This window comes from Salvelinus fontinalis, chromosome 21, assembly GCF_029448725.1.
Source record: "Salvelinus fontinalis isolate EN_2023a chromosome 21, ASM2944872v1, whole genome shotgun sequence".
Lineage (NCBI taxonomy): Eukaryota > Metazoa > Chordata > Actinopteri > Salmoniformes > Salmonidae > Salvelinus > Salvelinus fontinalis.
The window spans coordinates 41987839-42003115 of NC_074685.1; the positions used below are offsets into that span (position 1 = coordinate 41987839).

At 43.7% G+C, this 15277-nt stretch overlaps 1 protein-coding gene across 1 annotated transcript in view; it reads left to right on the forward strand.

Annotated features, from left to right (window-relative positions):
- Positions 1-15277, forward strand: part of LOC129818932 (multiple epidermal growth factor-like domains protein 9) — a 77302-nt gene that overhangs the window by 55189 nt on the left and 6836 nt on the right. Inside the window, exon 4 of the mRNA XM_055875294.1 lies at positions 8186-8335. Coding sequence (XP_055731269.1) covers positions 8186-8335 — 150 coding nt within the window. The remainder of the gene's footprint in view (positions 1-8185; positions 8336-15277) is intronic.

The window sequence follows — 15277 nt, forward strand, 5'->3', positions numbered from 1 at the left end:
TGGAACCACCAAGACTCTTCCTAGAGCTGGCCGCCCGGCAAAACGGAGCAATCAGGGGAGCAGGGCATTGGTCAGGGAGGTGACCAAGAACCCGATTTGTCATTCTGACAGAGCTCTAGAGTTTCTCTGTGGAGATGGCAGAACCTTCCAGAAGGACAACCATCCCTGCAGCACTCCATCAGCAGCCTTTATGGTAGAGTGGCCAGACATAAGCCACTCCTCAGTAAAAGGCACATGAGAGCCCGCTTGGAGTTTGCCAAAAGGCACCTAAAGACTCTCAGACCATGAGAAACAAGATTCTCTGGTCTGATGAAACCAAGATTGAATGCCAAGCGTCACGTCTGGAGGAAACCTGGCACCATCCCTTCGGTGAAGCATGGTGGCAGCATCATGCTGTGGGGATGTTTTTCAGCTGCAGGGACTGGGAGACTACTCAAGATCGAGGCAAAGATTAACGGGGCAATGTACAGAGATCCTTGAAGAAAACCTGCCCCAGCGCGCTCAGGACCTCAGATTAGGGCGAAGGTTCACCTTCCAACAGGACAACGACCCTAAGCACACAGCCAAGACACTGCAGGAGTGGCTTCGGGACAAGTCTCTGAATGTCCTTGAGTGGCCCAGCCAGAGCCTGGACTTGAACCCGATCGAACATCTCTGGAGAGACCTGAAAATAGCTGTGCAACAACGCTCCCCATCCAACCTGACAGAGCTTGAGAGGATCTGCAGAGAAGAATGGGTGAAACTCCCCAATACAGGTGTGCGAAGCTTGTAGGCGTCCTACCTAAGAAGACTCGAGGCTGTAATCGCTGTCAAAGGTGCTTCAACAAAGTACTGAGTAAAGGGTCTGAATTCTTATGTAAATGTGATATTTCAGTTTTTTTATAAAGTAGCCAAACTTTTTTTTTTTTTGCTTTGTCATTATTGTGTGTAGATTGATGTCAGGGGGAAACAATTTAATCAATTTTAGAATAAGGCTGTAACCTAACAAAACGTATAAAAAGTCAAGGGGTCTGAATACATTCCGAAGGTACTGTATATCATGAATCGCCCATAAGTTTTAAAAAACTCCATGATATTTCGGCCATACTGTATCACCCAGCCCTACGGCATACACAAGGCACTCATAATACCAGTCATGTGAGTGTTGCAGTGTCATTCATAACGTCCTTTATAACACATCACTGGTCTACGACTATTATGGACATGTTTTGACTTTCTGTGTATATTGGGCATTGTCACATAGAGAAATGCATCAATTTAGAGACAGTAGCCAAGTTAATGCCATGGTAAGGATACTATTTTGTGAGTGTTGATCTGGACAATGATAATTGCATCTATACAGAAGAGGAAGTAGAACCGACACCCTCCCAGCTTATGTAGGCTACCATGAAGTAGCATACATTTCAAGCTTATGCAATGCTTTTCAGTGCTTGAATGCTAGTCTTGAGTCATACAATCAATATTCTTCACGAGGGTTGAAAAATCCAGAAATCCTAGATGGAGGATTCCTGGAATGAGGAGGGAGTAAGAAGGGAGGGACTCCTCCTCTCACCAGAATTTCGACTGCTTGCCGCTCCAGCCTTAGAATAGGGTGTGTACTGTACGGTCCAGTTACTCATCTATCTCACTTTCAGATCACCTATGACCTCTAGCCTGGTCCCAGATCTGATACCATGGGAGTTGGCTATATAGTACAAACACACCAGGCCTTCTGAGCACAGGTCAGAATAGCAGAACTCTCCGGAGAGCTGGTTGCCTCAGTGGGCCTAGGGCAGTCACCATCTTTGAATACAGGACATGAACAGGAGACCTAATGATCCATCGCCATCTTTGTTCTGTGTCCCAGGGGATGCCAGGGGGCCTTGTGTAGGAAAATCCCCAGCGGAGGTGTCTTACAAGGGGGTTTGTCTTGGTAGACACAGCCCCTTTGATCCCTGCCAAAGACGGATTGGAATAAAAGACACCCTTGCCTAGTGCCTCCTAAGCTGATTCCATTATGTTTCTTGGTGTGTCAGACTGTCGGGGAAATATGCTCTTCATCTGGTGTGCTGCTACTACGGAGAAGCAGTTCGAGGCCATTGTATAAGAAAAATTGGATGTCAAGACTGAAAGCTCAAAGCAATCGAACCTCCATTGCGGTATTTACACAGGCATTTTCTTGCCATGATCAAACAAAATCTCAGAATGGTTTGCCATTGTAAAAACCTACTGATTTTAAGATCACTTTATTGGTCAATTGCACTCAAGGTCAAACTGTAATTCCGCTTGTAATTCAACCCCTCAGAAAGGCACACATACATACACATACAGGTTTTTTGAGAGTTGCAGGGGGCTGTTGTGGGGGGTTAAGTGCCTTGCTCAAGGACACAACGGCAGGCAATGGCATCTAGGATTTGATACCAGAAACCCTCTGGTTGCCAGCTCACGTCCCGACAGATTTTTCCCGATGAACCCGGGATTTGAACTGGCAAACCTCCGGTTGCTGGCTCCAACTCATTGATCACTAGGCTACCTGCCACCCGACTGATGCTACCGGTTAGAGCCTACCATGGAGGACAATATCAGAATGACAGGTGTGCAGATGTGAACAAGACACTGCGATAATAATAGTAATATAATGTTATTCTTAAGCATTTCCATTAAAAACATTAAAACACCACGTGTACAAGACCTATACATTAAAAACGGATTCAAAACCATCTTGAGGGAAGCAACACAATATCTGATAAGCGCTATTTAATATGGTCTAAACCTTATCTTTTTGAGACAAGTGGGAGTGGTCAAAGAGAAATTAGTGAAACTACAGCCTCAATGTGAGGTAGAGGACCAGGGAAGGAGGTTGCACAGCCGTGTAATGTACTCCCACTACTGTACTTTAAATATACTACAACTATAACCTGGTGTCCCCATCACCACATGCAATGACATTGGCATAGTAGGACTAACTATGTAAGCCAAAATACCAGATGTGGGTTCAACTACTAAACTCTGCAAAAAAAGAAACTTCCTCTCACTGTCAACTGCGTTTATTTTCAGCAAACTTAATATGTGTAAATATTTGTATGAACATAACAATATTCAACAACTGAGACATAAACTGAACAAGTTCCATAGACATGTCACTAACAGAAATGGAATAATGTGTACCTGAACAAAGGGGGGGTCAAAATCAAAAGTAACAGTCAGTATCTGGTGTGGCCACCAGCTGCATTAAGTACTGCAGTGCATCTCCTCCTCATGGACTGCACCAGATTTGCCAGTGCTTGCTGTGAGATGTTACACCACTCTTCCACCAAGGCACCTGCAAGTTCCCAGACATTTCTGGGGGGAATGGCCCTAGCCCTCACCCTCCGATCCAACAGGTCCCAGACGTGCTCAATGGGATTGAGATCCGGGCTCTTCGCTGGCCATGGCAGAACACTGACATTCCTATCTTGCAGGAAATCAGGCACAGAACGAGCAGTATAGCTGGTGGCATTGTCATGCTGGAGGGTCATGTCAGGATGAGCCTGCAGGAAGGGTACCACATGAGGGAGGAGGATGTCTTCCCTGTAACGCACAGCGTTGAGATGAGGACGATCAGCTGTCCGTCCTGTCTCCCTGTAGCGCTGTACGGACATGGAAATGTATTGCCCTGGCCACATCTGCAGTCCTCATGCCTCCTTGCAGCATGCCTAAGGCACCTTCATGCAGATGAACAGACCCTGGGCATCTTTCTTTTGGCGTTTTTCAGAGTCAGTAGAAAGGCCTCTTTAGTGTCCTAAGTTTTCATAACTGTGACCTTAATTGCCTACCGTCTGTAAGCTGTTAGTGTCTGAACGACCGTTCCACAGGTGCATGTTCATTAATTGTTTATGGTTCATTGAACAAGCATGGGAAACAGATGTTAAACCCTTTACAATGAAGATCTGTGAAGTTATTTGGATTTTTACAAATTATCTTTGAAAGACAGGGTCCTGAAAAAGGGACGTTTCCTTTTTTGCTGAGTTTATTTGAAATAATTTCAAATACAGTACATGACCAAAAGGATGTGGACACTTGCTCGTTGAACATCTCATTCCAAAATCCTGGGCATTATTATGGAGTTGGTCCCCTTTTGCTACTATAACATCCTCCACTCTTCTGGGAAGGCTTTCCGCTAGATGTTGGAATATTGCTGCGGGGCTTGCTTCCATTCAGCCAGAAGAGCATTAGTAAGGTCGGGCACTGATTTTGGGTGATTACGCCTGGCTCGCAGTCCGTGTTCCAATTCATCCCAAAGGTTTTAATGATGTTGAGGTCAGGGCTCTGTGTAGGCCAGTCAGGTTGTTCCACACGGATCTCGACAAACCATTTCTGTATGGACCTCACTTTGTGCATGGGGGCATTGTCATGCTGAAACTGGAAAGGGCCGTCCCCAAACAGTTTCCACAAAGTTTGAAGCACAGAATCTTCTCAAAAGTCATTGTATGCTGTAGCGTTAAGATTTCCCTCTACTGGAATTAAGGGTCCTAGCCCGAACCATGAAAAACAGTCCGAGACCATTATTCCTCCTCCACCAAACTTTACAGTTGGCACTATGCATTTGGCCATGTAGCGTTCTCCTGTTATCCGCCAAACCCAGATGAAGCCGTCGGACTGCCAGATGAAGTGTGATTCATCACTCCAGGGAACGCGTTTCCACTGCTCCAGAGTCCAATGGCGGCGAGCTTTACACCACTCCAGCCAATGCTTGGCAATGTGCATGGTGATCTTAGGCTTGTGTGCGGCTGCTCTTCCATGGAAACCCATTTCATGAAGCTCTTGTGCTGACATTGCTTCCAGAGGCAGTTTGGAACTCTAGTGAATGTTGCAGCCGAGGACCGACCATGTTTATGCTCTATGCGCTTCAGCACTTGGTGGTCCCATTCTGGGAGCTTGTGTGGCCTACCACTTCAAGGCTGAGCCTTTGTTGCTCCGAGACATTTCCACTTCAATAACAGCACTTACAGTTGACCAGGGCAGCTCTAGCAGGGCAGAAATTTGACGAACTAACTTGTTGGAAAGGTGGCATCCTATGACGGTGCCATGTTTAAAGTCACTGAGCTCTTCGGTAAGGACATTCTACTGCCAATATTTGTCTATGGAGATTGCATGGCTGTCAGCAACAGGTTTGACTGAAATAGCCAAATCCGCTAATTTGAAGGCGTGTCCACATACTTTTGTATATGTAGTCTACTTTAGTGGTGCTTGATTGAGCTTGCATGTTGCAGTGGAACCAATTAAAAAGTCCCTCGCATGCAAACCCTGTCCCCTGGCACACCAGGCGAAATAAAATGTTCTGATATATACAGAGCTCAACTGAGTAAACTAACTGCAAAGTCTGACACTAAAAACTACTGCTATTGGTTTAGGGGGTCCATAGAGCCCAAAGAGCAAAACATTTCCCGAGCCAGCTGGTCAGCTTTACGACTTCAACTGATGTGGGTTTTTCTATTGGCATTCATTCACTTTCAAGAGCAACAGAAAATTGTAATCCCACCACCTCACCAGCCACTGCTGTGCGGCTTAGCCCTGTGTTGAAAGCAGTGGCCTGATTGAGTAGCATGAAATCATGTGGCTGTTGCCAAGCCTCTGTCCAAATCAATATACCTGTCTACAATGGCGTCATCCTGTCCACAATTAGGTCAGTCAGATAAGGCCAACTGTCACGAAGCAATCAGGTGTTAAATAGATATATATTAGCAGAGGGATTTGTCGTGGTGAAAAAGGTGCATAAGCACTGAACCGCCGTCGACATGACGGGTGGCGAGTAACCTGAACACGCTACTGCTAACAATGCTAATTTAGCATGCTACTTGCTCCTCGTAGTTGAGATGCTTTCTGGCTTCTAGCAAAGAATGTAATTTTACAGTTTTAAGTTTAATGGGGTCCTTAGAATAAAACAATAGATCAATTTTAGATTTGAGTTGTAGTGGAATGCCTGTGAGGGAAATATCAGGCCTATAGCATGGCGGGCTTGTTTCAACAGCTCATCACTAAGTGATTATGTTAATTTGATTAGGTTCACTTATTATTTCACCGTCTCTTATGAAGGGGGGAACATATGTAAAAATCCAGTATTTCCCAAGAAATTCCATTTCACCTTGAAAATGACTGTTACTTTGTGGGAAAATTCTTGTTACTCGGTACTGCCTATACTTGCCATATTCTGTAGGCTAGTTTATGTTCAGACTGTATGTAACATTATAGAAGTTCTCCTGTTGGGATCATAATGAAAGCACTAGGGCTGTCCCCGTGTCTTGTCTTTCGACAAATCGATTGGACAAAATTAAAACGTATTTTTCCATATATAGACACACCCTATGTGTTTTTAATAAAATAAACTCTATGTAGGCTACTGAACTTTTCTGATGCTTTAACCACACTGTTTGATTAAATAATTAAGACCCACAAATTACTTGACGAAGCCAGAGATGAAGGTCTTGAAGTTGCTGGTAATTGGCTACACCAGCAGTCAACAACCTTTTCCATTTGGATTGCCAATTTAGCTTAACATTTCTACCCATCTGCATGCCAGTTATGATTTTCCTAAGCAACTTTTCACGGAACAGTTTCATTAAATTTATAATAGTCTTTGTAACTCAATCATTGTCTATGGTTAATCTACATTCTATCTAAATGAAAATTATACAAATCTAAAGGTAACTTTTATTGCCATTGCCAACTATGTAAAAATAGCCTACATAAAGCCAACAAATAAAAACATTGCAGCCTGCAGGTAGAAAATGTCCTAATAAAAATGAATATCCTATCAATCACATTGGCTACCCATGGCCTGTCTGCAACAAACTTGAAATATTGTATCAACTAGGTGGCAAGAGACTGGCACTAGCAAAATTGCAACATTGTATAAAATATTCTGGGCCCTGAAGAGTTTCCTGCACCAGTGAGCTCTGGATAGACAGCTCTAGGCTATTTATGCAAGGGATAAGAAGTAATCAGGTATTTTATGACGTTTCCACTGGATCAGAGCATTACATTTTGCCCTTTCATGCTGAGTGGTTATAGAAAGGGAGAGAGCTGGAAATATGTATTAAATACTTTGAGGAACTATTGACATTCTCAATTGATTCTAAAAACCGACTTTGTTTACTTGCTCTTTGAGGTGAAAACCTTTCTTTGAGAAGCTCCACAGTTTATTATTGGTGGTAAATTAAGACAATCGCAAATACTATCAGACAACCCTAAATCAGCACATGTATAGGCCTACATTTGCGCGCAGGCCAGGTATACTAGTCCTACTTCTATATGCGTAATCAGGTGTGAGTCCTTACTCAATATTGACGGGCGCATTTCAAACAAAAGACCATGAATAAATTGACAACTTGTAAATGGAATGAAATAAAAATAAAAACTTGTTTCTCACAAGTGTAACATAGGTTGTGAGTTCTGCAAACATAATGTCCACTCCGACAATGAGAACGGTAAACGACTGTAATAATAATAATATATTGAATGCATTAACAAATTATTGTATCCAAACAAACATTGCAGATTAGAAATTATTGGAATTAACGGTAAATGTAGGCTACTACTGGTGATATATGTTATGGGGAATTGATAGACACAACAAACCATGCACACCAATGAAGTTATGAAACAATGAATACACAGGAAATGGCGGGAGACAGCGCATTCTGGAGGGAGAAGTCCCTTCTGCATCTGAGCCACACTGCCATTATTCTTGGACTGTGTCATCCCTGCAGCCTTCTCAATGGATTAGTCCACAGAGACAGGCGCAAATCAAACAGGTGTCTCGTGTGCTATGATATATTTACAATTGCACAATTTATTATTATTATTATAAAATAAAATAAATGTAAAGCCTCTTGACCAAACAATCGACCAGTTTACTAAATGGGGTCAGCCCTAGAAAGCATACACAGTTTGAACACTGTTCCTCCCCCTACAGAGTCACTTCCTGGACCTCTGAGCTTTGCAGTCACATTAACTCTTTTGCACTTCCAGTTACCCGGCTGAGTTTTTTTCCAACACTCTGCCTGTCTTTTTCCAACTCAGTCAGAAACTCCCTCTCCACTGCCCTGCGCACTAGCACCACTTCCGCCCTTCTACCCTTGTGACTCTACCTCAGTCGCTCAACACTGTGTCAGTCAGCACAGTCAACTGTTTACTTAACCCCTTGTCCCTCCTCTTTTTCTCTCAGGCATCTGCTTGAACTGCCAAGGGAACACCAAAGGACCCGGCTGTGAGGAATGCAAGTATAATTTCTACCGGAGGCCCGACACTGCCCTTACTGAAGTCTGCGTCCCCTGCCCCTGCTCCAGCGTCACCTCTTCTGGCAGCTGCCACCTTGGTGAGTCTCCGAATCTACTGCGCCACTGACCACCACCTCATTTAATAACTCTGCCAACTCTGGCTGTGTCTCTCCCCTTTGTGGGCAGGAAGCAGGGAGGCCAAAGCGGGAAGTGCCCCTACATTTGTTTTGGTTTACAAGACTGACTAACTGGCTTAATTATGTAATAGTAGCTGCCAAGAAGCAGCCATTATAATTTCCGACAGACATCTTGTACTAACACACAGCAGAGTTTAGATCCTTTTGACTAGAGAAGGTTTAGGATTCAGTAAAGGACCAATGTTCTATCCCCCTCTTAGTCCATTTTCTGTTTCCTATTGAGATGTGTTAACAAACCACATCTATGAGAACAATTTCAACATTTTCAATGTTTCATCATGTTCGCAAGTGTTGTAATAGCCCTGGTTGTAATAGCTTGTTGTCTGTCAGTACAGTCATTTGTTCCATGCCAGAGTGGTGTGTTTTTATCTCAGTGGAGATCTCTCTCTCACCTTCTCTCTCTCACCCGCTCTCCCCTCCCTCTATCACCCCCCCCCCCCGTTTCTATTCAATTCAACGGGATTTATTATTTTTAATAGATAATTTTAAAAAAGTGAAAAACAGTTAGAAATTAACAGTAAACATTACACTCACAAAAGTTTCAAAGGAATAGAGATGTTTCAAATGTCATATTATGGCTATGTACAGTGTTGTAACGATGTGTAAATAGTTACAAAAGGTACAATAAATAAACATAAATATAGGTTGTATTTACAATGGGGTTTGTTCTTCACTGGTTGACCATTTCTTGTGGCAACAGGTCACAAATCTTGCTGCTGTGGTATTTCACCTAATAGATCTGGGAGTTTATCAAAATGGTGGGTCTGTGTAATCTGAGGGTAATATGTGTTGCTAATATGGTCATACATTTGGCAGGAGATTAGCAGAAGTACAGCTCAGTTTCCACCTCATTTTGTGGGCAGTGTGCACATAGCCTGTTTTCTGTTGAGCACCAAGTCTGCCTTCGACGGCCTTTCTCAATAGCAAGGCTCACAGAGTCTCTAAATATAGTCAAAGCTTTCCTTAATTTTGGGTCAGTCACGGTGTTCTGGTATTCTGCCACTGTGTACTCTGTTTAGGGCCAAATAGCATTCCAGTTGACTCAGTTTTTTTGGTTAATTTAAATGTGTTGCTGTCCTAGGGGTCTGTTTGTGTTTGTGAACAGAGCCCCAGGACCAGCTTGCTTAGGGGACTCTTCTCCAGGTTCATCTCTCTGTAGGTTATGGCTTTGTTATGGAAGGTTTGGGAATCGCTTCCTTTTAGGTGGTTGTAGAATTGGAACTACTTTTTACTGGATTTTGATAATTAGCGGGTATCGGCCTAATTCTGCTCTGCATGCATTATTTGGTGTTTTACATTGTACATGGAGGATGTTGTTGCAGTCTCAATTTGGTGTTTGTCATATTTGTGTTATTTCTTGGTTGGTGAGCGGACCCCAGACCTCACAACCATAAAGGTAAATGGGTTCTATAACTGATTCAAGTATTTTTAGCCAGATCCTAATTGGGATGTCAAATTTTATTTTCCATTTGATGACGTAGAAGGCCCTTCTTGCCTTGTCTGTCAGCTCGTTCACAGCTTTGTGGAAGTTACCTGTGGTGCTGATGTTTAGGCCGAGGTATGTATTGTTTTTTTGTGTGCTCTAGGGCAACGGTGTTTAGATGGAATTTGTATTTGTGGTCCTGGAAACTGGACCTTTTTTGGAACACCATTATTTTTGTCTTACTGAGATTTACTGTCAGGGCCCAGGTCTGGCAGAATCTATGCAGAAGATCTAAGTGCTGCTGTAGGCCCTCCTTGGTTGCAGACAGAAGCACCAGATCATCAGCAAACAGAATGACGTTTGACTTCAGATTCTAGTAGGTTGAGGCCGGGTGCTGCATGCTGTTCTAGTGCCCCCGCCAATTCATTGATACACTATAAATACAAAGGTATGTGGACACCCCTTCAAATGAGTGGATTCGGCTATTTCAGCCACACCGTTGCTGACAGGTGTGTAAAATCTAGCACACAGCCATACAATCTCCATAGACAAACATTGGCAGTAGAATGGCCATACTGAAGACCTCAGTGACTTTCAACGTGGCACCGTCATAGGATGCCACCTTTCCAACAAGTCAGTTCATCAAATTTCTGCCCTGCTAGAGCTGTAACGGCTCAGCTACGAAGTGGTAGGCCACACAAGCTCACAGAACGGGACCGCCGAGTGCTGAAGCGCACACTCACTACGAAAATGCCCCTGGAAGCAACGTTAGGAGCTTCATGAAATGGGTTTCCAATGCCGAGCAGCCGCACACAAGCCTAAGATCACCATGCGCATTGCCAAGCAACGGCTGGAGTGGTGTAAAGCTCGCCGCCCTTGGACTCTGGAGCAGTGGAAACGGGTTCTCTGGAGTGATGAATTATGCTTCACCGTCTGGCAGTTCGATGGCCGAATCTGGGTTTGGCGGATGCCACGAGAACACTACCTCCCCGAATGCATAGTGCCAACTGTAAAGGTTGGTGGAAGAGGAATGAATAATGAATAATGGTCTGGGACTGTTTTTCATGGTTTGGGCTATTCCCCTTAGTTACAGTGAAGGGAAATCTTGACTGGCCTGCACAGAACCCTGACCTCCACATACTTTTGACATTTGCTCAATACATTGTTTTCACTGAGGAAATGTACGAGTCTGTTGTTAATGATGATGTAGAGGATATTCCCAAGGTTGTTGTTGACTCATATCCCATGGTTGGTATTGAGGTCAAATTTGTCTTCACTTTTGTGGATTGGGATGATCAGTCCTTGGTTCCAAATATTGGGGAGAATTCCAGAACTGAGGATGATGTTAGTGTTTAAGTATAGCCAATTGGAATTTGTGGTCTGTGTATGTTTTATCATTTCTCCCCACCCTCTCTCTCCTCCCCTCTGTGTGGTCCACTCCTGTTCATGCTGTATAACATACTTGAGATAAAGGCTCTTTAGAGGACACTGATCAGACCGGGTGTTTTCTGATCTGTTTTAAAAAATGGCTTCTCTTTAAGACCTATTCTAGACTGATATTTAGCGAAGCAAAATTCTGTCTGGTGATCCCAGGCCATCTTCTCACCATAATCTACCACCTACCAATCAAATAGCCTTCCCCACCATAGCCTTTGGGGGTTTGTTTCATTTTATGAAGCCTTATAACTTTAGCCCCAATTAACGACAAGGTTTATTTTGCAATCCCTGATTTAAACTAGTTTTCTCTAGAAGGAGATGGCACTGTAGGGATCACTGCCCTGCAGAACGATTCTCTTACAAGCAGGCTTAAGTCATTTATCAAAGTGATAAATGCATCCAATATACATCTTATCCTCCTTGAAATTACTCCTGATGCTTCCTTCTTGTGAAGGAGAGACTGCAAAAGTAGCCATTTCACAGTGATTAAGTGCTCTGTGTTTGGACTGCAGGGTAAGTAGGCAATTAGTGACCTTCTGCACAAGGATAAAAAGTGGATTAAATACACACAGGTTGTGCTCATAAGCAGGGGTGCAACTTTCACCAGGCCCCTCCACATTCTGAAATTGCATTTTAGTGCCCCCTACCAGTTTTATCATTGGAATGTGATACAAATGAGGCTACTGTGTGCTTTAGGACCATGCGAATGCCTCCGAGCGGTCAGGTAGGCTGTTTTGGAGTGTTTATCCGAGAGAAAAAAAATATTATGTCCCCTCCACTTCTAAAACCAAAGTTGCGCCCCTGCTCATAAGGCCATTCATGGAATGACTTGAAAAGCATTTTCGCTGGAGATTTAGATTTTCCACTGAGCAGGCTTTTTAGTTCAGGAGTTTGCCTAATCTGGGTTATGAGAGTTTGCATATGAACTCAGGATTAATGGGATAGTTCACACATGATAAAATATATTTTTTAAATCATACCTTAAAATTAGTCTATGGGCGAAGAGAGACAGTTCCAGTGTGTTACTTAGTCACTGCCCTGGAATGCTGTTCAGACTGTAGGCGTGCCGTCTCTCAATTAATTCAAACCAAGTTATTACACAATCACTTTGAGGAATAGCAACTCTGCCAAGGATTGTGTCATTAAACTACTTGGTTTGAAGGTATTATGATGATTTTGGCCTACTTTTTTTTTTAGGATTTTGAATTGCTTAGATTGGTATATTTAAAGGAAAGGTGCAGTCAAAAACTTGATTTTGAAATAATACTGTGAAATTGTGGAAAGGATAATAATGCCCTTTTAGTGTAAGAGCTGTTTGAAAAGACCACCTGAAATTTCAGCCTGTTTTGGTGACATCACCAGGCTGTAAATTAGTTTATGGATCAATAAGAAAGAGAGTTCCAAACCTCTCAGCCAATAACAGCTAGTTTTCAGTTTCCCCCTCCCCAGTCAGACCACTCTCCTCCCTCCCCAGTCAGACCACTCTCCTCCCTCCCCAGTCAGACCACTCTCCTCCCTCCACTCTCCTCCCTCCCCGGTCAGACCACTCTCCTCCCTCCCCGGTCAGACCACTCTCCTCCCTCCCCGGTCAGACCACTCTCCTCCCTCCCCGGTCAGACCACTCTCCTCCCTCCCCGGTCAGACCACTCTCCTCCCTCCCCGGTCAGACCACTCTCCTCCCTCCCCGGTCAGACCACTCCCCTCCCTCCCCGGTCAGACCACTCTCCTCCCTCCCCGGTCAGACCACTCTCCTCCCTCCCCGGTCAGACCACTCCCCTCCCTCCCCGGTCAGACCACTCTCCTCCCTCCCCGGTCAGACCACTCTCCTCCCTCCCCGGTCAGACCACTCCCCTCCCTCCCCGGTCAGACCACTCCCCTCCCTCCCCGGTCAGACCACTCTCAGACAGTCCTAGCTAAAATCTTGCTTGAGAAATTGCTCTTGGCTGAGAACCACATATTATAAATAAATTGAAAACAGTCACTGTAAGATACTTAATTGCTACCCAGAAATGATTTGACATTGAGATAAAAACGGCTGCATTGGACCTTTTTAAAGTTATTGCATGTAACAGTATACCATCATATTGTTGAATTGCTTACCACCACCTTTAATGGCAATTGATTCACTCTTGTCCTTCATACTCTACCTATATAATGGCACAATATATTAGATGTACCTAGATTGTCCTTGATGTGGAAGCGTCACAGCTGTTTTAGCGCTGTTCAGTCTTCATTCAATCTTTTTAGTATCTATTGATGGATCCAACTCCCCGTCTCTGTCATTTAACTACACACACTACTACTACTATTCACTCACTCACACAGCGTTTAATGCACAGTAAGAATGATTGACAGGCAAACTGAAGGGACCACAGAGAAAGAGACTGGTTGCCCTGGCAACGCCAACAAGTGTTAAAATGCCTGTACCCCTGATAATGCACTGGGAGGGCTGTGAAAGCCCCTCTGGCTAAGTTGATGATGGGGATAAATGCTCCTGCAGTCCAATGCATACAAATGGAGGGTCAATCAGATACAGTGCGTCCTGGGGTGTTTGTCTACCGAGCAACGCCTGGCTGCTGACTATGAAATAGGCTAGTATCTTTTTTAATAAAATGTTATGCTGTTTCAAATGAAACAAAAATACCCTGCTCTTGTTAAAGCTTTTAGAATTAATTTGGTTTGCTTGTTCCAGAGATTATTGCATCCATTCATCCAATACTTCACTGACTGTATACAACAGCAGCATAGTGAATGGAATTCTGTAAATCCAAGAAGGATAATGTAGCATTTTATTGCATTTTATCACCTACCAATCATAAAATCAAATTATATAGCTATGCCGATATTGGATGGGTATTTCACGACTCATTCACATTTTTACAACAAACTTCTGCATAACTGCTTCTTCAGCACGTTTAGGAGCATGTCTTCTCCTGTTAAACTTTCCAACTTGGTCCCTAGATTTTGATGTGCAGTGGGGGCGACAGCTTGACCCCTTGAGCGTGTGTTGGGTGGCAGGTATCCTAGCTTTTAATAGCGTTTGTCCAGTAACTTAAAGGTCGCTGGTTCGAATCCCTCAGCCAACTGGATGAAAAATATGTCTGTGCCATTGAGCAAGGCGACCTTAATTGCTCTTGTAAGTCGCTCTGGATAAGAACGTCTGCTAAATGACTAAAATGTAAAAAAAATATATATGTATGTGCTTCGGCACGTCTCATCTCATTCTCCACTGACTCAGAAGATTGAAGTGTGTGTGTTTGCTGAGGAGGAGAGAAGGATGAGAGGGGAGGGAGGGGAGATTCCTGTCATCCACTAAGCAGTGAAGGAAACTGGGGGGAGCCCCCTAGCTACCACATGCCTCCTCGCTCGTGTGTCCCAGATCTTGGTTTCGTTTCACATGCTCTGTCTAGCATGGGTAGCATTGGTCACAGCGTCACTGGCCAAGACGCTGAGCGAATTGTAAGCGGGAGTGTTATACTGTAGTCTAGTCTATCAAGCAAACAGGCTTGGAGATGTATAATATAAGGGTCGTGTGGGTTGAGGTCTCTGTCAGTCACCTCACAACACCCCTGACCCATGGAAATCCAAAGCCATATTTTTAATATGATGTGATAGAAGGAAACTGCAACAACCAAAAACATTTTTTTGTTTATTCATATGCTGCTAAAAGCTGAATTTCAATATACAATACATACAGAACCTCATAGATTTCAGACCAATGCTGATTCTTGTAATTTTGTGAGCGTTTTCCATCTAGGGAAGGATCCTGCCTCCATTAATTTGCTATCGGGTCAGAAATTGGGCCATCCTGTGTACACATGACCCAAATCTATGAATATGTCACTTTGAGGTTTTAATTAACTACTCGAAGGCCTATGAATGTCTTTTGGGAAGAAGCCTCTACACTGGTACTCAGTTAATAATTCAACAATTCACTAGATAAATGATCAACATGGTACTGTACATACATGTAATGTTAAATG